This window comes from Notolabrus celidotus, chromosome 3 (genome assembly GCF_009762535.1).
Source record: "Notolabrus celidotus isolate fNotCel1 chromosome 3, fNotCel1.pri, whole genome shotgun sequence".
NCBI classification, from domain to species: Eukaryota; Metazoa; Chordata; class Actinopteri; order Labriformes; family Labridae; genus Notolabrus; species Notolabrus celidotus.
Genome location: NC_048274.1, coordinates 19,981,650 through 20,009,619, shown reverse-complemented (window position 1 = coordinate 20,009,619; position 27,970 = coordinate 19,981,650). Strand labels below are relative to the sequence as shown.

The following is a 27,970-nucleotide window of genomic DNA, read 5'->3' as shown; positions in this document are numbered from 1 at the left end:
CAGAGTGGAAAAAGCCCAAAACAAACATAGAGATAGACTTAACTTACCTCATTAGTGTGATAAAAGGCAGTATGGCACATTGTGGTTTTACTTATGACTAAGTAAGTCTTTTCTAGATCACCTCAAAGTAAACACAGTGGAGTACAGAGTTCAACTTTTTCCCTCTGAAATGTGGATTTTAAGTTTATAGACGATTAACTGGAGATACTGAGTGCGAGTGTCTGTCCCCTAAATGATGCAGATAGTTTTCTCAAAAATCATGACCCAGTTTGTGCAGCCAGCGTTTTTTTTCAATATTTTTTTATTCAATTTGCATGTGAAAAAAAAAGCATCCATTTTCGTCATAGCACCATGATTTGTCTTAGGATTCAGACTGAGTCTTTTTCTAACTGAAATGTATTTACAGGTTCCCCTGGTGCTGAGCTGCTCTCCCTAAATGTGCAGTTAAAACATGTTGTTGACCAGGGTTCTCATAATATTTTAATCTTAAAAAGGTTTACAGTATGTGTTTTGCACTCAGTGGCTATGCCATCAAAAACCAAGCATGTCGCAAATGAATATCAAAACCATGATTACAACATTTTTACACTTCCAGCTGTGCTACTGCAAGACTAAACACCTCTTAGCAATGAATTCAGCTTTTTGAGGGTTTCTCCCCTTTCCTCCTTATCTGGGTTAGTCTCAAGATAAATCTTTTACCAAATCAATCAGAAAAAGAACTTTTCTTCTTTGATAGTATATCTCCTGTAGTAGAGAAGAGAAGGTGTAGTAGTTTTGAGAAAGCACGAGAGGCTGCAGTGTTTTGAGCTGCCAGTGTGTCCCTGTGTGGAGCCTCTGAGGCACATCTTAAATATTTAATTTACATTTATATTCAGATTTCCTTTTCAGAACTTTGTTGAAGCACCAAGACCTATAACTTCATCTATTTTGCCTCCAGCTTTTCAAACCTGGATCTTGGCCATTTTCTGGTTTGTGCAAAATTGTGAGAGATAAAAAAGCTACAACTCTCAGGTTTTGGGGTCGTTCAGAGGATGCTCTCAATGAAGTGCATCAAAGGATTCACTGACTAGAAAGCATAGAAATGACTTCAGTAAGAACCTTTTATCTTTTATTCAAAATTCACGGGCAGTTGTTTCAACTCCGGTTTTTACTTCAGTTGCTGATGAAAGGTAATAACAGGTCAATGCACTGAACCGAAGAGCAGAAGTTGGCTGGAGTGGTCTTTTCATAAGATTTGGCTGAGACTGATGTGTCAGAAATGGAAAAGGTTTAATTATTAGGTTTCACAACACCTTCCTGGCTGTAATCTCGGGAGATTAACCTGGTCTAAGATGTTCTTGGTCCTTGGAATGTGTGCTTGGAATTCCTGTCAAATGCACAACACTTCAAAAATCCCAAAAAATAATCCCCCAGGGAGTCTGCCACCACTTTAAATTTTCAGTGTCAGTGGTTATAAACTCAAAGGACCCAACAGTGCAGAATATTATTTTCCTCATTTTTCATTCATTATTCCTGAGATGTATTCCAAAAAATAAATACAATATATATCCTATGTATCATTACCTTTCTACAAAAGCATGCTACAACAAATACAAGTCAAACTGCACCCTTTTGACAATGTAAAAAATGCTGGAACTGAAAGACAATGAGCCTAGTCACCTGTGGCCCAGATGAGGGGTAGATCTGGGTTAGCAGACAGCTTCAGTCTGAGCTCTGCTACGGGGTCACAGGGTCAGGATAAGACCCTGCGTGTAATCTGAAGGAGGAAACAGGAAGTGTGTCTCTGCTGCTCTGGCTGGTCAGACGGTATAGATAGACTCACAGTGGTCAGCATTTTATAAACATATTCACCTCGTAACACGGAGCCCTTATCAAAACACACCAAAGAACAGGAAACCTTTCCCTCTTAAAAACAAGAGGTGTCGCACGCAACATGCAGCAGCCCTTGGAGTTTCCAGCGGATATGAAAATTCCCTTACCATGTGCTTTCAGACGTGTTGTGAAGCCGTACAGCTTAAACTTTGTAACTTAGATTATATTGGTCAGGTGTTAGCTTTTCAGCCACATACACAAAGTACCCCTACCTATTGTGGTAAGGTAGTTACCAGAAAATTAGTTTCCATTTGTAACTGAGTGCTGTAACAGAGGGTGAGATTTTAACCTTGATGGAGGGGTATAACAAATTTACATCCAAAAGGTGAATGGTAGCTGATTCCGATTTCCTGGAAAAACCATTTTAGGGATGCCAATGTCACAGAGGTAGACCCTGCTCTCCGTGTCAGCTAAGGGAAGAGGAAGGCCCAAAGAGAGAGTCCACTTTGCCTCAATACTCTGACACTGCTCACTGACCGCTGGATCGATGCTCAGGACTGGAGCCTTGTTACTGTTGGCCCAGTCTGCTGCTGTTTGGTACCAGGACTGCTCCTTCAGCAGTCGGTTCACATGGCAGTCCAAGCAGTTGATGAGTAGATCCACAGGGCTTGCTGGTAGGTCTGGGATAGAGGAACAAGAAGGGTTCACAGTCAGTACAATGATTGCTTCAGAGCTTTCTAACAAAATGATGACAGAAAAAAAATTGTTCGGAGATGATTTCTTGAGCAAAGGAAACCAGAAGACATTTTTAAAACATGTGTACTCACATGACTTCAAGATGTTATGAATAATAACCAAAAATGGGAAATAATTCATGCTTTAAATTCTCTTGCTCCACTAGAGGGCAACATTTATCTTAACTGCTCTGTTCCAACTCAACAACAAAAACTGATCCCAGAACACACCAAGTCATGTTTGCATTCAGCAGTATCACTTCAGATACAGATCAGTACACAAACATCCTCCTCTCTATCAATGTCACTGAATCCTGAGTTACAGAGATTTGAATATCTAGTTCTTTTTAGAGTGTTCTACCTTTGACACTGGCCACCTGCTTGCCGCTTGTCCTGCTGAACAGGTTAACCTCACTGGTGACCGATTCCTGCATCTTGAGAAAGTTAGGCAGGAACAGGATGACCTCCACTTCATGGTTGGCCAAGTGTCGAGCACAGCTGATGCCCTGAGCTCCCTGGATGTGCGGCCCACACAGAATGACCACAGTTGGCCTCTGGTGGACGTTTTTTGGAGTGAGCCTGGGGAAATTTAAGAGATCACGAAGTTATAACACAATCAATGACAGCGTAATGTCACCAAACAAACATGATTTAAATCCTTAGTGTCATCAGATGATGCTTTTGACTGGCTGATCTCTCAGCAGTATCAAGCCTCTATCAGAAGACACAACTGTTCAAGTGAATGAGGGAACCCTCTATGCTGTGTATGCAGCGTCCAGTTCTACTGTGAATTACTTCTGTTAACATTTACACAACAAAACTAGATCCATTCCTGTGTGCTCAAATTATTTTTTAGTCTTAAAGCTCGTTGAAATAAGACTTCCTTACTCCTGATAATTAATGATGGAAAACAAGTCCCATATTTGAGTCTGCTGTAAAGGTTTCTGCATTTAAAAACAATAATGTTTATTTGGTTAAACAAATACAGAAGCTGAAGGATAGGCCTACTTACATTTGGGATTTTTTTATTTACGTCTTTTCTGATTATTTGTTTATTTAATCATATTTCAACATAACATTATTTATGTTTTTCACAAAAGGATGTTTTTGTTCTGCTGTGTAAGTACTGAGAAACGCTTCTGACTGAGTGTTCTATTGTAGGGAAGCTAGATAAGTTCTAGAAGCTCGGTTCAATTACAGGTTATTCTGAACCTGAATGACTTTTACAATGTTCAATAAAGTTTTTATAATGAAGATCAACTTGGGTCCTTGGTCAGGGTGGGGGAAATAATAAGAGCAAAATAGACCAAGTTAGAACAGTTAATTATAAAAACAAAAAAGTTGTTGGGCTGTCGACTAAATTATTATTTTGAAATTCAGAATCAGTATCAGCCCTGATTTTTTTAATCATCTTCTTTAATAATTATTTGATCAAAGGATACTTCATCCCAACAGGTTTCCTTAATGAGCATCATACACAGGGAAGATTAAGAAAATAAGACCATCTCTTAGCAGCTAGATGTTCCTGTGAAAACAGCTGTAGAGATAACAAAAAAAATCTCCTGAGTCTTTGAATCCATCACTTACTTTAACAAACGATTTTACGATTATTGGTTTTATTAAAAAACAAACATAGTTAAAAACAGATCAAATAAAGTAATCTGTTAAATTAACCTGTTACAACTGCTCAGAAATAATTGATAAACAGATACATAGTATATAAACACTTCAAGTATAATAATAAAGAAAAAAATATATATTTTTTTTAAATCTATAAATGGAAAATATCCATCTGTTTCAGATTGAAACATGCTGCAATTAAAAACAGCAATCTAATCTGATATGTAACCGGCTGCAGAAGCCCTGATGCATTGTGGCAACCTTGACTGAATCTAATAAGAACAGCTGATGCGTTCGTTATTTGTATTTTAAGTTGCAGCTCTTTTAGATACAGCATTTGTCAGTGAATGTCTAAAATCTACATGCTTCATTCTGATATTAGAGACTAAGCACACTGATGATGCATAAGGTTCATGCCCTCTTTACTCTGTTCAGGATTTTGTTCATAAGCCCCCTTTTTACTTGCCCCATTATTTATCAATTACTGCACATTTTAGCAGCATTGTAGTGTCTTTGATCCTGGTATCAAAATACAACATAAAACCTGATCTGAGCTCACAGTGGCTCCAGTGTTAACATGAGACATGCAAGTATTACCGTGCTAAAGGGATAAAAGAATCAGAGACAATACATGTGTTTGTTATACGAGCCTGTGCGCTCATGCTCTTTGATCTTAAATAAGCCTTCACCGCTCTTAAAGGTGCAGGTAAACAGATCCAAACACCACTACTTCAGTCTACATTACCCCTTACATAGTAATGTTACAGGTTGTTGACCTACATGGTCACCGTTCAGTTTCCCCTCTGAGCAGGGTCAAGGTTAACACACGCTCACTCGTTTAGAAACATGGTAGTAAAGATGATCGCCATGGAAACCAGAAAACATGACATGAAAACAGAGAGCTGCACAGACCAGCTACAATGATTGTATAACTGCTCAGGTATGGATGTTTGGCACCTTGTTGCACATTCTTCTTATAATTAAACAGATGACACTGGCTCTGTCTACACTGAACTGTAAATCAGATGTGTACGCTGGGAACAGATTCACTATGTTCTTTGACTTGAACTACCCACAAAGTCAGCCATATAAGTGGTCAGTGAGGAAGACCCTGACACAATACATTTTATTAGTCACTATCTGGACTTTCTTTAAGCTGCATCATTGTACCCAGAGCGATGCAGGAGTCCTGGCATGGCAGACTGTATACTTAAAAAACTGGTTCTCTAAATTAACCTTCTTTAATATTCACTCACACCGTGACCCAAACTACCTGCAGAGGTCTCCTCCTCCCGAATACAAAATGAGCCTGTGACTATAACAAGTAACAATGCTGAAGTAGATGTTGCTCACTTAATCCCACAAGTTAACCAAAGTCCTTCATAGAGTTAAACGGAAGAGTGTTAAAGACAGTGGAATCACTTTACAAGGTTGTGCGCGAGATGCAAATGTACTCGTCCTTAACGATATTGATACCATTATGGATCTGCTGATACTTTCCTGTTATTTGGAGGAAATACTAGATGACAGTACACTTTTAACAGAACTAGTGACATATGACATGTCATACTATTTACCTTTGCTTAGGAGAATTTTACTGACCCAATCTTTAACACCTCATAATGCAACAGGGACTTGCAGCAAAGTTTGGTTGCATTCAACTTACCACCAGCATTTTTATTGTGTTGTTTAAAACCAAGCGGCAACCTCAGGTCTAAAAATATGAGTCCAATGCCGAAGTGCTAAAACTGCAGCTCATCGAGGATCCGCTTGAGGCTGGCTCCGGAAGTACCGGAAACCACAATACACACCAATTCAAAAAAGACGATCTTTACAGCAGAAATAAACATATTTACAGCCTGGTACAAAAGACCAGTGTAGTCTGGATAGCTCATTTCTTGAATTTTTAAACGCTGCAATTTCGAAGATAAAGAGATTACGTATCTTCCAATGAGAGGCACAGCTGTCTTGATTGGCAGGCGGGAATACTGTAGCTGAGGTTAAAAGCCCACCTCTTTACATCACAATCGCTCGACAGCAGCAATATGGCTGCTGCCGACGATTGGCCTCAAAACAGCGCTTCAGAAACAGATGGGTGAAGTCACGGATACTATATCCATATTTTATACAGTCGTTTAAAACCTGTTGGCTGGCAATTCAACTTTATTAAAAAACTTAAATAGACAGTGGATGTATATGTGTGCACCTTTAATTGCACACAAATGCAACTCAACTTGAGCTTTAATGTACATTACATGATACACAAAACTTGATAGCAGAATCAATAAGCTCAAACGTTATTAATTTTTGAGTTTTGAAAAATGCCAAACCGGGTCCTTAATAGAACTAGGTTTTGATCCCCATCCCAAGTGGACAGCAGATGTGCTAAGATATATGAGACCCCTGTTTGATGGTATACTTGTTGCATTGAACTGGAAAAGTAAAATATAGTTCAATTTGGTAAAACCTTAAGCTGCTCCACTACACTGCAGCTCAATGCGGTATCCTTACCTGTTTGGTCCTCCCAGCAGAGTTAGAGCCATCTGACAGGAACAAATACCAATCATCTCCAGCCTGCGCTCCAGACTCAGGCCCTGACGCTCTGCAGCTGCCAGTAGACGCTTATGAAGCTCATAGGGAATGCTGGGAACCACCAAGCCTGAATCTGCAGAGAGAAAGTATGAGGTCAGAGATAGATAGCATGGTATTGGTTTTGCATATTTAGTTATATCTGACTAAACACAACTAGAGCATGACAGAGGAGTTTATTGGTAAATAACAACGTCATCCCGTTCCAGCAAGCATCTGCCTGGATCAAGTGTCCTTGGGCAAGATGCGATGCACAAAAATGTCTTTCCAAGCACGAACTCAATAGCATTCTTCTATCCAATCTGAAAATTCAAAATCTCCCTCTCTTGCGCAGAAAGAGACAGAGCAGCATGCAACAAACTGAGAGAAACGGGAGGAAATTTAGACTCTGGATATTTTGTTCAAATGTATCTGCTGGGAAAAAAGCAGAGGAACATTCATATTCATATTTCACTCGTAGTCATCTGCCCCTGATTGTAATATTGCTGAATCAGACCTGAACTGTGATACAGATTTATAAATAGGAGACTCTTTTTAGCAGTTTATCTCCATCAGTGAACCTTAAAAAACAACAGCAGAAGAGTGAGTAGGACCCAGAAACCTGACCTCTGAGATAACAACAAACATCAGTCTATAGGTTGTCAGGGGGAGATGGGCATGTGTAAGCAACACAGATTATCATGCTAGAAGCCAAGTCCCGAGGGGAAAGTCCTGCCTCCTCCTCCTCCTCATGACCTGATGTTGTTCCCATCACGGAAGACTCACTGCTTCCTCTCCTGTTTGTCACTGCTGTCTGCGGCAACAAAGGGAAGATTGGCAGCCTTTACAAAACATGACAAACGTGAGGCAGACTGAGTGAGACGCCTTTTCCCTGCGGGCCCGAAGTTCACACGCACCATTGCATGCTCTCTGACCAATCCCCAACCACGCAGCTCTGGGACAAGGCTGCACTGAGCTGGACCCCCCACATTGGCTGCTGTCTCAGTCAAAACATACAGCAGGTTGGCGTGACAAAAATGGGGACAAACATCATATACATATGAACACCTGCAACCTGTATCCCAACAGCTCGTGGTGACAGATTAGAGAGAGCTAAACATGAGGGAGGCATGGAGGCAATGGATAAACAGTCCATTTAATTCACTTCTTTCAAAGAAATTCTTGATGGCTATTAAGAAAACAAAGTCACTTCTTAAATACTAAGAAAAGTTTTTGAAACTCAGAGCACCAAGAGCTGTGTCAAGGTTTTACAGCTACCACAAAAAAAGAAATGAAAACACAGAAATCAACCTTTTTTGTTAGTGCCAAAGACATAGTGTCTGTGCTGACAAAGCGGCAACCTCCGGTCTACAAATATGAGTCCAATGCGGAAGTGCTAAAAACTGCAGTTCATCAAGGATCCGCTTGAGGCTGGCTTCAGAAGTACCAGAAAACACATACACACCAATTCAATTCAGAAATTCAGAAAAGCCGATCTTTACAGCAGAAATAAACATGTTTACAGCCTGGTACAAAAGACTTCTTTGTGCGACCAGTCTGTTTGTGCCTTTTTTTGATAGTCTTGATATCCAAGATTTTCATGTGCAGCTTTTGTTTAGTCAGGACTCTGTTGTAATCGCAGTCTACACTCTTTAATAATGAACACAATCAAGTCTGTGGGTTTTGGTCGAGATGGCGGGTGGGTCTCTTTTCTTTTCTCTCAGTTAATGTAAATTTTAAAGAGATTTGTTGCCACAGCTGTGTGATTTGTGACTGTATTGAAAAGATGAAAAGCAAACATTTATATTTTTTGCATTACCCTTTTTCCTTGAGCCTCTGAAGAGTGTAGTCTGGATAGCTCATTTCCTGATCGGCACACACTGTATGTGGGGTGAATTTTTTTCTAAGGCTGCAATTTCGAAGATATAGAGATTACGAGTCTTCCAATGAGAGGCACAGCTGACCGCGGGAACACCGTAGCTGTTGGCGAGGAGGCTTAAAGCCCGCCTCTTTACGTCGAAATCGCTCAACAGCAGTAATATGGATGCCGCCGCTGATTGGCCTCAAAACAGCGCTTCAGAAACAGATGGTTGACGTCACGGATACTACGTCCATATTTTATACAGTCTATGGTGCTGACATAGGAGCAATGCTGTCACCATCACAATAACATATTCATTTCGGAGCTAATCTTGTTGAACAGACAAACACCGTATCTTTTCTTACACTTGGCCATAAAAGGGTTGTCATGCACACCAAGAAGAAGGTGTCAGAAAAACAAGCTTTTTGTAACTATCCCTCTGTGGATCACCTAACCCATCATTGGTCAACCATGGAAAACTTGTTATCCCGGAAGAATCAAAGAAGCGCTAAGATGATTGGCCATTGAAACCATTGATAGATGAAGTAAATCATATGATCTATTCTAATTTGGGGCTTACATGGTGGATACATTGTAGTGCAGAGTTTACATGAGTACTCAGTCATCCCTCCAAAGTCCAAAGACATGTGCGTTAGGTTAAACTGCCCATATGTGTTAAAGCATGGTTGAATGATGAATGGTTGTCTGTCTCTGTAAGTTGGCACTGTGATTGACTTGCATCCTGTCCTGTCATTAAATAAGAGGTGGGATCAGTGCTGACCCCCTCCTAACCCTCAATGGCTAAGGGGGACTGATTATGGATGGATGAACATTCTAATGTTCGAATGATCTAATGATAAAGCTAGAGCCTGGATAACACTGGGCTCTCAAGAGTGGATCAGACAGAGGATTTATAAAATGTTTGGTAAAACATTGTTCAGTCTGTTCTGACCTTTTCATAGTTTGTCAGTGTTTTCTTGCAAACATGTAGTATGTAATCTGTGCTGCATTTTTTGTAACTAACCAGCCATAATATCTATACCAGTGCTAATATATTTGCAATGAACTAATACTTCTAATATTAATACTAAACATTTGTGCCTGGTTGATGTATCAGTCAAAGGAAACTGGGTAATTTCAGTGTGTTGCATTGACCCAGTTTTGCACTGCACTGCTGTCATGTGTCATTTTTATAACAACTAATGTGGTGTACCATAAGAGGCCAACCAGGCAGCACACGGGAGTGTGGCTAAAATGATGCAGAACTATGTTTGGATATTTGTTTAAAAATGTCTGGTATGAGCTGACCCCATGTTGATTGGACGCCTTTAATAAGTGTCATAGCTCCACTCATTACCACTATATCAAACTTATTTTTTAATAGTCTATTCCTCTGAGAAATAAATGCTTAAATCATTTTATCTCTGTGTCACTTTTCATGTCACACCCTATAACCTTGTCAGGATTGTTCTCTTGTGTGTGCCTTTTCAATTGCTGTATTACAGAAGCACAATTCAACCTTTTATCACTGTACAAACTGAAGTGTGTTGAAACCTTTAAAGAGCCTGTGCTAATCCCTGGCTGTCTATTGCCAGTGGCACATTAGAGGGGTAATGAAAGTCAAGCTGGGGGAACTGCACGGCTCAGGATCCCTTTGATAAATAAAGCTGCTGGGAGGCAGCTAAGTCTTTAATGGCCTCCTACAGATCTCTGGACTAGTAGCCGAGCACTTGGTGGCCTCCATGGTGTACACAGATTCACACCGATACACTTGTGCATGCTAGCACACACATCTCATTCTACAGTGAGCTCTCAACAGGCTCAAGTACACTCACAACTTTGCACCCTTGCATGCAAGACAGAGACACACACCCTCATACACAACATAATTACATAGAAACACTGACACTCGCGCCATGCCTGAATGAAAATCTCTTATCTTTGGGTTTGTCCTGCTCCCCTCCCACTATTCTTTATTGATACCGCACAGAGACTACTAATATGTTTCAGCAGGGAGCTGAAATCTGGAACATACCGATCCTCACGTGAGTGATAAGCGCAGTAAAGTCAACTGCCTCTTGTCATGCAAACTGCAGCCTTGAGTGCCAAGCTCAAGGGAAGTGCGAGTTGCACCAGTATGCACTAATTGCTTTTCAACCACCCCACCAGGTGCACGTCTTAATAACTCTCTTGCTTAATTTGCGGGTACCATAACAACCCCTCCCAGTATACACACACACCATCTCATCCTTCATAACACTCTCACACACATGCATTGATTTTTGCACACACAAAAACACGTCACGCACACACCCACTTTCAATGTGGTGTGAAAAAAAAAATCAGCAGGCAACTGGCAAAACCGGGTAGCCATGAGTGTGCAGCAGCGCTAAAATAAACTGAGCTGGAAGCAATCCTTCAAGCATGACAAGGGAACTGACGGGACTGAAAGCAATACACGCTGGCTGGATGCGGGCCATGTGTGACTAAGACTTGAGCTGGGATAGGGAGGGTTAGACGAGGCTGCTGCTCTGTTCCTTTCTGCAGCGCTTTAAGAGGTGAACTATGTTGACCTCCAGACAGGCAGAAAGATGGGAGCAATGGTTCACAGGTGCTCAGATAGTGTAAAGAGTAAACCTTTAAATATCATTTTTATTAATTTGGCACCTATGCAAGTGGTTTTAGCACTGCTTTAAAAAAATTAGTAGCACCATGAAACAAATGTGTAAATTTCACTTATATGTGTAACCCCCCTAAATTTGTCCGCAGTGAGGATGACTACTTTCTGTTTCGCAAACACTTTTTAAAAAGGCTGAGAACCATAAACTTTTGACAGGTGCACTGAATTAATAACTCTTTACTGCAAAGAAGCAATCATTTTTTCAAAAGCATGTGCAACATGTCAATATTAAGATCTGGCTTTTATTTAAATGAAAAGAGGGGAGATCTAGATATTTTTTCAGTTAATTATTACATCAATCTGCATAAATGAATATGATAAATACATCTCTATGGATTGAAATGGCAGATATTTCAATTGCATCACTTCTCTGTGTGCACTGTGAGTCTCTCATCCTCCAGTACCTGCTTGCTTCACCTGACAGTCTGCAGTTTAAAGAAAAGATCACACCATGCGTGTTTCACACCCGTGATGCTCAAATGCAAAGACTGGTTGAAATATTGTGTGATGACAGATCTGTCAAAGTTTTTATTTTTCAAAATTAGCCAAAATCAACAGACAAGCGAAATAACAGCCATCTTGGTTGCAGTTTGTGTTGCAGCCTGGCATGCTGCACTGAAGTTTCACTGCACAGCTGGAGTCAATCACTGCACAGGAAAGAAAGACAATAGCAGAACTAAACTTACACAGACTGCAACCTCTACAATAAACAATAGTCCATAGAAACAAGCCTGTCTGACTGCTTTGACGCTACGTTATGGCAACCTGAACATACAGCTCGGCACTTTATTTTTCTTTCTCTGTTCTCATGTTGTTGATTTATCTGTTTACTGGCAAAGTTTCCAGGTCAAGAGCACTGTGGTTTGTTCCTGCTTCAGAGGTGCTGTTTATGTAAGGCTGTACGGCGGCACGCTAATTACAGAGTGCAGAGGATGAGGATTATGATGACAGCCCTGGGAAGCAGATCTGACTGCACAGTAAGAAAAGGAGGCTCTGTTTGGGAGCTGTCTGCTGGATGGTAGGCAGCTCCTCCTGCTGAGCTGTGCTGTGTCATCGCAATCAGATACAGCCTGGGATAAAAGTCCTAGAAATACCTTCACAACTACAACCACTCTGTCATATATACGGCCTGAGGAATGAAAAGCTCAACCTTTATCCTTTTTTCTGCTAGTCCTGGTCCTCTAAATCCTCATGACCAGGGAGATACAGTACACAAGACCTTGAACGCACTTTTTGAGAAGAACTACGTTGTCCAAGCTTGCTTCTGATATCACATCACCCCTTTAAATGACTTTATAATGTGACCAGGAAAGGGGGAAGGAGGACCCCAGTGCTTCTGCTAAACCCCACGGCCATATAATACCATACCAGAACCCTCTCTCTACTCAGACTCACACCTTGGACTTTAGGGCCTGTGTTGGCATGCTGCTTACTTATCTTGTGTCTATATTAACCAGTTATGTAACACTGTGGTTTCTGAAGTGTAATGAGCTGTGAGAAAGAACGTGGTCATCATCTCTGTGTGCATACAGAGTGGAGTGCGGGGAGTGCGGGGAGTCAAAAGTCCCCGCTATGATAAATAGTAACAGGAGGATACGATTCCAGTCAGTCTGACCCGAAGTGACCTCACTCTGACCAACGGGACAGATAGGCGTCATGTCCACTGTGACCTGTGACAACACGTGTTGTTTTTGATTTTACTCAGTAGAAAGAGACACTGCAGCACATTCCTCAGTGACAGATTTAAAGTGGTGTGCTTAAGATCAAGTGTCTAAAAGTTGTCATTTTTTAAGTTGATGTGAAACTGTAAATGTGAGTTTACAAAAAAAGAGTGTTATTAGATAACCACATGGTAGTTCAGGTCAAAGTTTTAACACAGTGGAATGAAATACTCCTTCCAAAACAAACACTGTGTTCAAAACGCCAGCACACTCGCTGATAAAGTATCCCAACGAGGGACTCTATTTTATCTACAGTGTGTACAATGTCAACTATCTCATGTGAAATGAGATTATAGTGAGTGTGAGCAGAACTCTTGGAATGCACAGGAAAGCGTGGCATGTGTGAATAAGGTGGGCCCTTAGAACCTTGGACCTGATTTGCACAAAAGGACTATTTATTTTCCATTTCTCAAATCACATGCACGCAATCTAATATGATGAAAGTTTTGCAGACATGCACATTTTTCTGTCTTATATAGTGAGTGATCTGGCCTTGAGCCAGAAACAGCAGGTTGTTTTTATTTCTTTTCATAAACTGTTTCCATCTTCTAAAATGTGAGAACTTTGGGGTTTTTATGTATTGTATATGTCTGTAAATGACAAGGCTGGAAAAAAGCAATATGTACGCTGAGGATGCATATGTTTTCATCTTCTTTTTTCAATATTCACAAATCCCATGATGTTTGTTGGCCAAACAAAGAAGTCTGACTTCTCCTTCTCTTTCTTTAACACTCAACCCCAACCTCATTGGTCCTTAAATAGAAGGACCAGAGAATAAATAGTTTTAATCCAAAAATTATCACTAAGATAGGCATGTTTTTAGCAAATATTACTCAAACCAGAGTATTCATTGGGGACTATTTTATCAGTCATTTTGGTAACAAAGTACATTTTGTGTGAGATTGATGCAACAAAAACTACAATGGTTTGGATGGCAAATGTTAGAACAGGGCCCCTAGTGTCTTGGTGTGCCTCAACGTGTTTTTAATAACTTCTGGACCACGTTTGGGGTTTGTGACACAAACATTAAATATATTGAATTTAAACAACTCAGTGGCAACTCAGTGGGAACAGTTAAATGTTGGTTTTGGCCCTTCTGTGATGATCGTGAATAAAAGCAAAATATAAAATTTCACTTCAGCTATTGTTCCAGTAAAATGGGTATTTGAGCCAGAAGCTAGATTACTAATCAAAAGGTGATTCAATGACTGGTTTTGGTGAAAAACAGCCTCAATATTGAACACCTTGTTCAATCTAGAGATGCACCAGAAGTAGTTTCCCAAAAAATCTCTGGATCCAAAACGTAGGTGTACGCACCTGTGTGAGTGTGAGTGTGAGTGTGAGTGTGTGTGTGTGTGTGTGTGTGTGTGTGTGTGTGTGTGTGTGTGTGTGTGTGTGTGTGTGTGTCCATCCGTCTCTCTGTGTCATTGTATGCACATGCATTTCACTCTCACCTGTGCAGTACTCTTTGCCCCCGTGCTGCGGCACTGATATCTGCCGGTATGCAATGGGTTTCCCCTGCAGAATATTCTCATCATGGCGGTAGGTTCTGGGTTTTTGTTCATCCTGCCTGCTGTGCTGCTGTGATCTGTTTGTATGGCTGTTGGTTCCATCGATCTGAGAGAAGACAGCAGCTTTGTCAAACAGAGCCAGGTTTCCCTCAAAGTCGAAGTCAGTGTCCAGGTCCTCATCAGTCCCATCTCCAAAGCACTCGTCATCCCTTTGTCTCATGAACCCTCCACCGCCTCCATTTTTCACATTGGTTTTCTTTTGTGTAGCCTGAGTCCCTCCTCTGCTGTTGGATGAGCCTACAGGGGCTGAAGAGCAGAGATATTTAGATGTTATCAACATGAACAAGGAGGCTATTTTATTATTACTTTCAGAATAACTGTGCACTAAACGCACACAGACACTGAATTCTGAAGTAATTTCTGAAGTAAAGATAAGTGGAGGCTGGGTGAAAAAATAGTTTGACAATTGCAGAATAATGATTCCTCAACAGAAAATGTAAGATAATTTGAGGGTTTCATTGTCTGAAGTATGTAATATAAGTTAAATATATGTTCAAAAGGGATCAGGCTGGTAAATACTGGCTGACAGTGACTTTAAGGCACTCAGGTGGCAGTGCATTTAAAACAGGCATGGCTCTCTAGTGGAAATCTCTGCATGGACTCAAAATCACTTCCAAAAACCATTGTCTGTGAATACAGTTTGTACCTACATCCGCAAATGCAGGATAAAATCTAAAATCATTGAAACTGCATCCTCCGCTCTAAAGAACTGAGGGACCACCCAGCCTGGTGCCAGTGTAATTCAAAAGCCAGCATCAGGGAAGGTGTGGGGATGCATAAGTGCCCATGCCATGGATGACATACACATCTGGGAAGGCACAATAAATGATGAACAATATATGCAGGTTTTGGAGCAACATATGCTGCCATCCAGACAATGCCATTTTCAGGGGAGACCCTGCATATTTCAGCAGGACAATGCCAAACCACATGCTGCACTAGGCATAATATCAATCTGACAATATGTCATTGTCCTAACCTGATACTATTATCGATACGCCAACGCCTGTGCTAAGTATTGATAATTTAATTGGAAAAATAAGGGATTCTAAATTTTCCGACCAATTTGATTCAATTCACATTATGAATAAGATTTAGAAAGACACGTATTTAAACATATTAACACATTTTGCTCATGAATGTATTTGTCAACATACTGCAACATAATGTAGTAGAACAATAAAAGATAAAATGTGATTTTATAAATTACAAATTGTGATGAACAATTAACAATAATATACATTTGAAATATAAATTAAACTGTTAATAGTATGTTGAACTCTATATTAAAATTGTCTATGCTGACAGAAATATTTATAGCTGGACTTAGAGAGAAGTGTTTTTAAAAAAAAGCCAGAGGATGTATTTGTGAGGAAAAAAGTGTCAGTTTACAGAGAACACCAGGAACTTTGGTTAAGAAATAAAATGTTCTGTAATACATATTTGAAATATGAGAACAGGCTGGAGAACAATAAGTCTAAGGAAGCAAATGAAGAACAAAAAAGCAAATACAGATGATGGGCATTAAAAAGAATCTCAATTTAAATTTTACTTCAACATATGTGGAAATATCCCAACAAAGCTATTTATCATAATGTATAATGTAGAAGGCTTTACTTTGGGCTACCACAGGGCTACCTTAGCTTTAATCTCAAGCCCAAAATGCACAGATTACCCAGAAATCCTCCTCTCCCTCAGCTTTGCTCATATCCTAATCACCCCTGAATGAGTTATGAGCCAGCATACTATACATCATGGTGTTGTTTAAATGGTGTAATCCACACACAATAAGTTCCTGCTCTCAGCAGTTTCAAATTGTGACTGAAAGCTCAAACTTCTTTTATCCCGTGTAACTTTGACTGGCAACTCTTCTTATCCTCTCACGGTGAGTTACTCGCCGTGAACAAAACACCGCTGACACACTAAACATACAATGGCCGACTGAGCGGTGCTCAATAAAGTTTACATACATGTTAGCACAAACAAAAAAAAAAAACTAAATGAAGAGAGAACAAAAAAAAGAAAAACTGGAAAAACCTGGCCTTCAACCCCAACCATGCTGAGCTCTCACGCTAACCAGGAGACAGAGAGGCACAGTCGCACGCTACTGTCACTGTGACAGCTAAGGTACTTTGGACTCTCTCACGCAAGACACTGGGAGGCTCAGTCATAGTACACTGGCAGTGATACAAAGACACTAACTAAGTATGAGCTAATTTGTGGCCTGCCTCAATATCACAATACTGCCTTAAAACAGCCTCTTAAGTTACAGTCATTCAGCCAAAGGTCTGTCTTCGGTCAATCTGTTTCCACCCCTGCTCGGACAAAGTATTTATAGTATTATTTATATACCTAATTTCCCCCTGAATGCACGCAAGGGTAAGAATAAATTGGTTGCAGTCTGAAGATCATGGAGCCCAATGACTGCTCTGTTGAAGGGAGCAGGTTGGAGGGTTTGTGTGTTTATCTGTGTGAACAGCCATAAGAGCTAATTACTACCAGTCAACACTGTCTTTATTTACGAGGAAGTGTTTTGTCATGCTATGATTCAAAAATCTGAATGAACTGGGCAGAGCTCCAAGTCAAACAGGTTAATGAATAACAAGCAGCGAGACAGAGTGTGAACTGCAATGATTTCAGCTTAGTCAAATCTACCTACACAAATAAGTTCAGACACACAGGCAAGATGTGTTTCTAACTGAACTTTGGGCTGGAGGTTTACCATTCTCATTTAGCTATTATTTCCAGACCTGAGAATTTGAAATATTAAAGCTTTTTGTCACTTTAGGGCTATAAACTGAGTCATTGCAAGAGGAAGAATAAATTGTTGGATGCACATATTGATATGATATTAAGATTAACGAGAAGCTGACAGGCCAGGGGAGGCCAGATGAAATCAAATGCAAAAGACGAAATAGAAATAAAGACAAAACAGCTGTGACAGTAAAATTAAGTCAAGAATACACTCAAACAGGAGCAACACTTACAGGCTAACACTACTTATTTGTTTATTGTCTGAATAGTTGACCAAGCTAGGGAAAAAAGGAACAACTTACTCCTCTACTTTGGAGTAAGACACCAGATACTGGAAACAGTATTCTCACCGCTCAGTGAGATTGTGAAGCTGGTCAGCAACATTTTCATGATACCAATGGAGGTTTCAAAGAAATCTGAAGCATCGCTAAAAACACAAACTATGAAGAACTTCTCAAAAACACACAGAAAACATGTTGGAAGAGTTTTATTACTGCAGAGTGTGAAAGCTGTCTTCTAAAATTCCCTCTTAATAAGATCTGTTTGAGTGTAGTGGGGTTCAACTTTGAGAGGTATCGCTCCAGAAAGCAGTTTCTAAATTCCCCTTCTACTCTCCCAGAAAGATCAATTGCAGATATTCACAAACCATTTCTGGAATCCGTGATCTTGTATAAGCATTGGCCCACCCTGCTTTCCCTTCTTTGTGGCCGGGGGCTTCTTGGGAGCATGGCATTGCGTGTGAAAGCAGCAGCCCTGCCCAGGCCACTCAGCACGTTGGCCCTGTGCAATTTGGGCATTGACTCCCTGGCCACCAGCCTGAGAGCTGGAGATTAAAATAAAAACTCCAAAGGTAAACATTGCTTCCACAATTGATATCGCTTTGGCCTTCCGAGCACACTGGGACAACATGGCTTCCTGTCGGGGAGGGGGTGGGGGGGTGGTTTCCTGTGCTGAGCTGGAGCGAGGGAGGGAGAGGAGAAGGGGAGAGAGGGGGGACAGGAGGGCACAGAGGCACGAACGCCAGGCTTCTCTTTAGGAGCAGACGCGGGGAGGGAGGGGGAATGTTTATTGATCTTAGTCACACACATATTGTAAAGAGGAACTTTGGTACAAGGCTTTAGCACGCTATGGGAATCTCAGGGGGGGAGTCATAGCAAGACGCCGTTTGGTCCCATGCTCCAGTTTTTTAACAGCTACTAGTGACACAGGGAGAAGGACTGCCTGGCTAACAGACTACACGTCTTGTGCAGAAAAAATGTACACTGCAATACAAGCACATTTGTATTCATAACTATTATTTTTCTCCAAACAAGAAGCAAAAGAACAGACAGGCTTCCCCTAATTTCACAAGCTTTGTCTCCAACGCACAGGAAAACACCTGGCGAGAGGTCAGCTTTACAACTGCGCTGAAGAATATTACCTAGCGTTCATTAGCCAATTCTGTTGACCTCTGACTTTTCCATTGTTCTGGGATCCTGAGTGTGAAAGTGAACAGACTTCACTGATTCCTGCAGAGGCTACAGAGCTGTCCAGGCACGCTTCCTGCTGAGTGGATGTTGACAAGAGGAAATGCCATTTTTACCATTTATCTAGTCAGGAAGGTTGAGTAACACGCTCTTTATTTTTACAACCACAGAAAAAAACAGGGATGCAGATGTGCTTTTTTTTATTATATGGACGTGTGTCCCTGCACTGCTGAGACATGTGACTGTAGAACTGCCCTGACAATGAATCCTAATTGCAGTTATTAAGGTTTTCATGACATCACATTTTACAAAAAAAGATATTTTCAATTAACTAATTTGTATGACAGATGGCAGTTGAAACATCCACATTTTAGAGATTTCATAAACTACATTAAATTCTACATAAACTGTACATTTTTGAAGACATTGACTGCAACTTGTTTTTAATGCATTATTTCACACCTCAGGTACAGTGATTTCAGGATCCTCTGAGAAAGTTTTTACTTCAAGTAATCAACAAATCAAGTTGATATCTACTTTTACATCCTTATACCTCCCAGAAGAACACTTTTCTTTTACGGCTCATATCCAGCATGTTACTGAGAACTGAAAGTATTGTGAAGTTTATCAGATTGTCTCACGTGTAAAACAAACCAGTGGAGTTTTAGTATCATGGCGCGCTGAGACTCATTACAAGTGGCTGTGGTTTCCTGACGTTGGTATGTTTTTATTTACAAAGCCATTTCTGGGCTAAATTCCTCCTTACTTATCCCCTCTCTTAATCTTGAAATCGCAGTCTTTGTCCCTGAACATTGTGCAATTTGTTGTTTCATAACTTTAAACAGATTTGGGTAAGATAGTTTTTTTTTTCCCGCAGCCACTTCATGAAACTATTTTCAGAGTGATCCTAAACTTCCAAACTTGTTGACCCAAATAAATCTGTTGATGCCACATTGTTAGGGTGTAAATGTTTTATCAGATCATGTAATGTTAGTTATTTGCTTTTGTATTGTTTGAGGTGTTGCTGCGTTTCTTGGCGAAGTCCTATCAAAAAGACCACTTATCTAAATGGGATAAATTTGGTCAATTGAAGGATAAATCTGACTATAAAATATCAAAAGCACAACATAATAAAGCACGATAACTTTAAAATAAGTAACATTCTTCATTATGAGCTCCTAAGTGAGCTATGACCTGTGCCAAAGAGTGCAAACCTGTCATCACTCATCACTGAAAAACACTGGACCAGACACTGTGTACCAACACTGCTCTCCCTGACAGAGACAGAGTGTGAACTGCTGATGTAAACCCAGCTTCATCCTACACAGTCTAACCTCTTATATAAACAATAATAAAAGCCTAACAATGGGAGCATGTTTTGGTTAGAGCCTCTGTTTTGGAATGGATGACATTGTGAGGACTCCCTGTTACATTGTCTCCACTTTCTTCACCAGGTGAAAACATTACAGTCTATAGTATTGAACAGCTCCTACTGGTGTATCATTTGCATTTAACTTAACTCTTATCGCAATGCCGTTAATTTTCTCCGAAACCATTTCCTACGCTCATGTAACTCTGGCTCAAAGGATGGTCCAGCAGCAAAAGCTGACCAATTCAGACCAACCTCACAAACTGCAGAATGCTGTACTGAAAGCAGGTGATAACTTTAAGTGAAGCATCTTTCACAAAGATGAGCAGAATGTGTCCAGAATCTTTTGACAGGGGGGGTAGGGATGCACGATATTATCAGCACATTATCGGATATCGGCCAACACCCCGATATCAGATAGTTCATTTTAAGTAAGGTCTGTAAGGTAAATATAGCTGACTAATTTAGGCACACTTACTGTCAAAGAGTAAACCATTGTATTTAATTTGGGTTTAATTGCTGTACAGTTGCACTTTTCACATGTTCTCTGTGAACAGAGGTTAGGTTTACTTACTATGTCAAATGTGAAATTGGCCAAATTTGCCCTGGTTGTGGGGATCGTTATGATTTTCTCAGGCAGAGCATCATCCACGTTTTAAGTAGGATGTATCTGTTTCTATGAAATTTGTTTGAAAGCAATTGTCGTAAATAAATATGCAGTTTTAAGTATTAAGTATTTCTCTTATTTTGCACATTAAATGATAATATTACATAAAAAATGTGATCACCATGTGATGTATCACCATAATACTGTACGCTAATTCAAATACATAAGATAATTGATTATCTTTGCAATTAGGTGTGCAGGAAAAAATATCGGCATCAGTATCGGTAATCGGCTAAATGAGTCGTAAAATATCGGAATATCGGCAAAAAATCCAATATCATGCATTCCTACAGGGGGGGCATCTGTTCAGGGGCGGCAGAAAACACTAAACAATGAAAGTATGTCTTTACACTTCAGCCTGCATTAATCAAATCTACTTTAACTGCCAACATTAAAGTATCATACATTTTTAGACTTTAAGAAGAAGTAGAAATATTACTGGTTAATTTATTTGTGGCACTTACTGAGTGCAGGAGCTTGCTTGCAATTTTTGACGGACTGATTCCTCTCCTCATGCACCTGTGTATGAAATACTGTTTGATCTACAATTTCACATTCCTACAAAATATAATAATCTACATTTAAATGCTAAGTAAACCAGTGGCATCCTGCAGGAACACAGTCTAAATACTTGATTAGTCCCTCCTCTGACGAGGCAAAAAGCTAATCACAGTTGAGTATTTTTGGTGGCGGCGTCTAGGATGGATTTCAAGGAGGACTATGTCACAGCAACCACCCCTCTGGACATGCCCCTGCTATGAGAGCTGGATTGATCTATACAGGTGCAGCTCAAAAAATGTGAATATTGTGAAAAAAGTTTGATATTTTCCATCAGCTATTTAAGAATTTTGAAATGTGATACATTCTGGACTCATTACTTTAAACTAAAAAAAACTTCAAGTGCTTTTCGTTTTAATTTAGATAATTATGCCCAGCAGCTAAAAACCTAACTCACAAAATTAGAAAATTTTATTTGGAGTTTGAGTAAATCACTATTCAAACTGAATAAACACTGTGTATATCAGTCTAGTTCAGAACATGCTACCGCAATCATGGGGGAGACTGCTGACTTGACAGCTGTCCAGAGGACAAATCATCAACACCCTACACAAGAAGGGTAAGCCAGAGAAGGTCATAAACATGCTTACAGCCTGGTTCAAACAACGATTTTGGTCTGAGTAGCGGATTTCTCTATCAGCCCACACTGTACAGGGGGTGGTTTTTTTTTTTATAATTCATTAGTTTTGGAGATATTTAAGTTATGATTTTTGGATAATTAGGATTACAGCTGACTTGACTGAGAGGTGGGCAGACAGTAGCTGGTAGTGAGGAGACTAAAAGCCAGCCTTAATTCCACCTCTTTGCTTCATGTTACATTGACTGAAATTTAGGTTGAGTCTGCATTTCCAAAACTCTGGTACAGAAACCGATGGGTGACGTCACAGACACTATGTCCATGTTTTACACAGTCTTTGATGTTACATTTCTAAAATCAAGCCACTCAGAAGTGTAAAAGTGTAAAAGAAGTGGTAAAATTACCAACTACAACACAAGTTAACACTCAGGAGTGCAAATCTTGGTCATCATATTTTTCCAAAGGATGTAATCTCTTGCGGAAATCACATTGCCGACGTAATATAGCTGAGAGAACCGTCTGTATCCTCCAAATCATCCCACCTTTCAAAATGACGTGCCATGGCAGCCGATATACTTTACACCTGTAGAGTGTAAACTCCATCCTAAATGAGAAATTGCACTCAAACTAGGCTGCTACAGTCTGTATTGATTGGTGGTGCCATGCCATCTGCTGGTGTTGGTCCACTGTGATTAATCAAGTCCAACACAGCCGTCTACCCAAGGATATAAGAGCACTTCACTCTTCCATCTACTGACAAGCTTTATAGAGATGCGGATTCCCTTTTCCAACAGGACTTAGCACATGCCCACAGCACCAAAACTCCTACCAAATGCTTTGCTGACCATGATACTACCGTGCTTGATCACCAGAAAACTTGTTTCACCTGAACCCCATAGAAAATCTGTGGGATGATGATGATGAAGATGAAAAAAAACGGACACAAAAAATACAGACCAGCTGGATGCCACTATCAAAGCAACCAAAAAAGGCAATAATGCCCAAAAATATATAAGTTAAAAAAAAAAGAAATATTTCACTTTAAATCCTTCGAAAATATATGAAAGTGTACCTTTAAAATATAAACTAATATCAGCAATGAATGAAGAGTTTCTTATTTATCAATAATAATAACACTATAATACTGATTTGATCCCAGATTTCTGATCCTGGTACTCGCCCAAAAAAACTGTGGAGGAAAACAGGCTGAAGACAGAGTGAAGGCCACATTCCTGAAGGCAAACCATACAGTACTGAGGTTGACTGTTGAATAGTTGCTTTAGGTCTTGTCACTACATTTGATGACAAAGACAAAAACAAAGAATTAATACAGCCTTCTTCAAAAGCCTGTATGGTCCAAGTGTCCTACTTTCAGTGTGAATGAAGTGATGTGATTTAGTAAATATGCAGTTTGTGAATCATCTGACCTCTGAAAATAATGTGTTCTAAAAAGAGACTTGGCTTCCTTCCTATTGTAAACTATAAAACATCACACGTGTTGTTCAATTTGTGATGTTGGGTGACTCGGCACATTCAGTTCTTCTTGAGTGACGACGTTTTTGGAGTTATTTAGAGAGTGAGTCAGGTAATAGGTGACACATTTTGTTGTGTGTCACATTTCCTCAGGCAATGAATCAATATCTGTTTTCCGTTCTTCGACAGAGGAGTACTGTGTGGACATCCCTGTGGTTAATTCCTGTCATGCAGTACATGACTCCCAATCTGCACTGTGCAGCATAGTTCTGTGATTTGGACCAGGAAATGCATCTTCAGAGTGAATAAGCAAAAGTTATAAATAACCTGGGCTTTCCCAACCCATGAAGTCCTGCGTCAAACTGTTTCATATTTTATAAAATAACCTGTCAATTGTTTGTTATTCAACTTACACAATCACTCTCTACTGGCATAGTGTTTGGGTGTGAAAGCTTGAACAGGACGTGCTGCGTTGCCTGTAAAGGCCACAGGTACATAACCTGATTCTGTTATCTTTTGCTGATGATGATGCTTTTAAATTTAACCCATACTGGTGACAACAGATCATTTAAGTACATTTGCAAATGGTGGCAAATATTAACTGTGAAGCTGATAGAACAGCTGGTAACACATCAACCCACCTCTGCGTAGGATGGTGATGGGAGCAGTGTTGGAGTGAGAGCTGCTGGTGGGGACTTGAGTCTGAGTGACCCTGCTGCTCTGATTGTGGCGTCCTGATGTCACGTGGCTGGCTTCTGTTGCAGCTCCCGGGACAGAGCTCGGCTTGTTGGTTGTATTCTGGATATCCAGGAACTTTAACTCCTTGATGTCCATGGCACTAGAAATCAAACACAAGCCTGACTTTATGTGGGGCTCAGACTGCAGCGTGAGCATGTACTGGAAAAAGCCATGCCGTTCAAAATCAATAGGTTGCTTAATTTAGAGCTTTAGATTTTTATTTTCAGTCTGCATGAGAAATAAAGGGGTAATGATATTTGGCCTGCAGATCTCATGGGATGGAAAAAAAACACTGGCTTATAAAGGGATAGATCTAAATCACACCTGCATGACATTTTATATTTGTCACAAACTGTTCTAAATCTGCATTAAGACTATAAACCAAAACATACAAGGAAAAGATTAAGCAGAAAAACCTAATCGCAATACATCTGGTTAAGTATAAAGATAATGATGATTTTTTTTCTCAATAGATCTTTTTTTTTAGAATGTAAAATCAACTAACATAATTAATCAAACCCCTTAAAAATTTGGTTTTAAGCACAGCAAAAAAAAGCTATAGTTCCCTGTCATAGATGAGTGAAAAAAACAGTAAATATTCACATTGAATATGCTGGAATCATATAAATTTGACTTCTTATTTCATAATTGTTCCTATAAAAAAATACTTAAACTGATAAGGCACAAAAGCCAATAAAAATAGCTGTCAAATTATTTAAAAGGTGACATCTTATGTATGTAGGTCGCTTTGGATAAAAGTGTCTGCTAAATGACAGTGTAACATTTTAACATTGTAACCTCTTGACTGCAGGAGCCATGAATGAGTGATTTAAAAGGTGGGGTTTTTGTATCTACTTTTGAGGCTTAGGGTAGGTTATTGTTTGTATATTTTTTAGGTGTTTTTTTTGTTGTTTGTTTATGGTTTATTGTGTTGTCAAGTTGATTGGTAAATAGCAGGTCAAATGTTAGGGGCGGGTTAATTCTATTAATTTAAGCCACCTGTTTCCTTTTGTCTGTAGTTGGAGAGGGTGAGCTGGGTCGCCATATTTTTTATTGACTGCCATTTTCTTTGATCACTGTTATCACTTCAATCATCAGTTTTGTGCACTTTATCATCAGTTAATATTTTTTTCGTTAATAAAAGGTTAAACATATTTTTTGGGTCGAAGATTTTTTGCTTTAGTGCGTCACACAGTTTACTAGGCCCAACCTTTGTCACTCAGCAGCTTTTGGCTCTTTGTAGTTGCTACATTGACAGTGACTTATATAATCATCTTCTCTAAACACCTGGATCTAACTTGCATTAATACTGATGACTCGTTTTTCCATCTTTTTCCTCAAAAGGCACTCCAACATTTGACAGGTGTGGAAGGTAAAATGTAATCTTCACAGTAGTTAAGACAATTGATCTGATCAGGCTGCATGCAAACATCATAGTGTTAAATGGTTGTGAAAGGATGACGTATACACTTTTTACAATTTGTGGAGTCTTCACAATGCAGCAAGAAAACTGGTTAAATCTGTGTGAGAGAAAATGTGTCGGGATCCTTCCTTCTTACCTGAAAGTGACTTCAGCAACAGGACATCTGACACCATTATGATAGGGTTGTTTTAGAGAGATGGTCTGGCTAGTGTGGTCAACTGATGACACCGCTCCTTGATAAACTCCCAACGTCAGCCCACAGTTTATAGACACAACACTACCGACCCACTTCGCATCCATTCTGTCCACTGGGATCCTAGAGAGAAAATAAACATTACAAAAATGATCACCGGTCGTCAGCGGTGACAACTGTTATATGACCATAGCTAGTGATGAGGATGACAATCTGGGTGGTTATGAATTTAAGGTAAAAAATAAATATACATAAATCAGACTATGCAGCAATCAAACACAATTAAGTATAAATGTAATCAAATGAGAATATCAGTGGTGGACGGTAACAAAGTAAATTTACTTGAGTACTGTACTTAAGTACATTTTTTGAGTATCTGTACTTTGCTTGAGTATTATTTTTTGGAGTAACTTATCATTTTTACTCCACTACACTCAGGAGACAATTATTGAACTTTTTACTCCACTACATTTCTATCAATGCTCTAGTTACTCACTACTTTAGCTTTGAAGTCAGTAGTTTAGTCGTACCTGTATATCGTGCGTCTCCACAGTTGAACGTGGAGCAAACACAGAGCAGATTTCACTCAGATCAGGCAGTTCATTTAGAGATGGTAATGATGGCTATAATTCTCCACCTGAGCACCCATGGCCATATCATCAGCCCGTGTTAGATGTTTTTAAAATGAAGAATGATACGTATGGTTTGAAATGTTGTCCTTGTTTCCCACTCTGTACAAACAAACAAAAATTCACTGTCCAACCTGAGAAAGCGTGTTGAGCTACGTAACATTTGTTTAATTCCAGATGAACATTTCAAACTAAGTTGTCTGTGCTTGGAGTAACTTAGTTTCTGTTTTTATTCCATGGTATAGTTTTTAGAGTTTTCAAGTAATGGTTTCTAAATAAACATAATGCAACCAAATGTACTCCTATGTATTCTCGAATGAACTTATGTATTGTGAAAATACAACATTTTAAGATTTTTTTAAGAAGTACCTTTAATACTTGAGTATTTTTAAAAGCAAGTACTTCAGTACTTTAACTCAAGTAATAATCTGACAGGGCAACGTTCACTTGTATTGGAGTGATATTTGACCTGGAGTATCTATACTTTGACTTAAGTAATGAAGACGTGTACTTTGTCCACCACTGGACAATATAGATAAACATACTGCACATAAACCCAACAACCCCAGTGATTACATTTACACATAAACACAGAGTAACTATTTCTACACTTGAGAGAACAGATAGATTGTGAGTATAATTCTGAAAGCTGAGACTTCAATACCGACACAGTACATGATATATGAACCTCAATCTATGTGTTTTTAAAACATGGCAATGGCCCTCATTTTTAGCCTTATTATCTTTCATGCACGAAGAAAAACTCACTGAAAATTTCTGCCAATTTATGGTTGCTTAAATCATGTGCAAGTTCGTTACTTTACTCTAAACACAGGTATTGAAGTATAGTGTCTGACGTCCAAGTGACGATCCGCTGCACCCGATTTTAATGAACTGATTCTAAGTGACGAAAGGTGCAGCTAATAGAAGACTGGCGATGAATGTATCTTGAATTTCATTGTGATAACAAAGCTTGAAGTTATGAGAAACGTGGCGTTTCAAATGTGTACCCTTAAATGACTCTTCATTTATGTACGAACAGTAGCTCGATTTCAGCCGGCGAGCTCTAATGTAAAGGTTTTTCTAATGTTGCGTTACTCTGAAATAGGGGAATTTGGGTGTTTAAGTATATGATAATAAATATTCGAAAACACTTGTTAGTTAAATGCTTCCCATGAGGATGGTGTTGTCAGAAATATATTGAAAATAACAGCATGCAGCAATGCAACCAGTGATCTGTTCGGGCTAGTCGCAGAGCTAATATTAGCTTCGCTTCATCCCTCCCCGTTTTGTCTTTCGTAGTGGTCTGCTACAGACATGTGGAGCTTTCTTAGATTGTTATACTCCAACATGAGTTTCGGTATCCGTCACTATGTATTTACCTGCTCGTATAATATGTGGAGAGTTTGTCAGGGAAAGTCGTAGTCTCTGTTGTTATTAGTGCTGGTTTCCGGGTTGACCCGTGACGTCACTTCCTTCATCTCACACGTGGGTTTGTTGTGAATTTATTCCTTCTACGGTAGAAATCTGCAAATATATATACTACCAGTCAAAAG

At 39.6% G+C, this 27,970-nt stretch overlaps 1 protein-coding gene across 1 annotated transcript; it reads right to left on the bottom strand.

The window, feature by feature from the left end:
- Window positions 1–1,095: 1,095 nt before the first annotated feature.
- On the bottom strand, window positions 1,096–27,907 carry LOC117810953 (enhancer of mRNA-decapping protein 3-like). The gene is made up of 7 exons (XM_034680967.1): window positions 27,797–27,907; window positions 25,729–25,908; window positions 24,073–24,269; window positions 14,451–14,813; window positions 6,678–6,831; window positions 2,908–3,125; window positions 1,096–2,492 (listed from the first exon to the last, which is right to left on the bottom strand). The coding sequence occupies exons 2-7, from the start codon at window positions 25,890–25,892 to the stop codon at window positions 2,185–2,187; spliced, it is 1,404 nt and encodes a 467-aa protein (XP_034536858.1). The 5' UTR covers window positions 25,893–25,908; window positions 27,797–27,907; the 3' UTR covers window positions 1,096–2,184.
- Window positions 27,908–27,970: the final 63 nt, after the last annotated feature.

Bases quoted from the DNA above. Each gene is read 5' to 3' on its own strand.
- LOC117810953 (XM_034680967.1), bottom strand. From the start codon at position 25,892: ATGGATGCGAAGTGGGTCGGTAGTGTTGTGTCTATAAACTGTGGGCTG. The intron at 14,814-24,072 runs GTGGGTTGATGT...TCTGCTCTTCAG, and splicing joins CATCACCATCCTACGCAGAG to CCCCTGTAGGCTCATCCAAC. The intron at 2,493-2,907 runs GTAGAACACTCT...CCTCTATCCCAG, and splicing joins GCAGGTGGCCAGTGTCAAAG to ACCTACCAGCAAGCCCTGTG.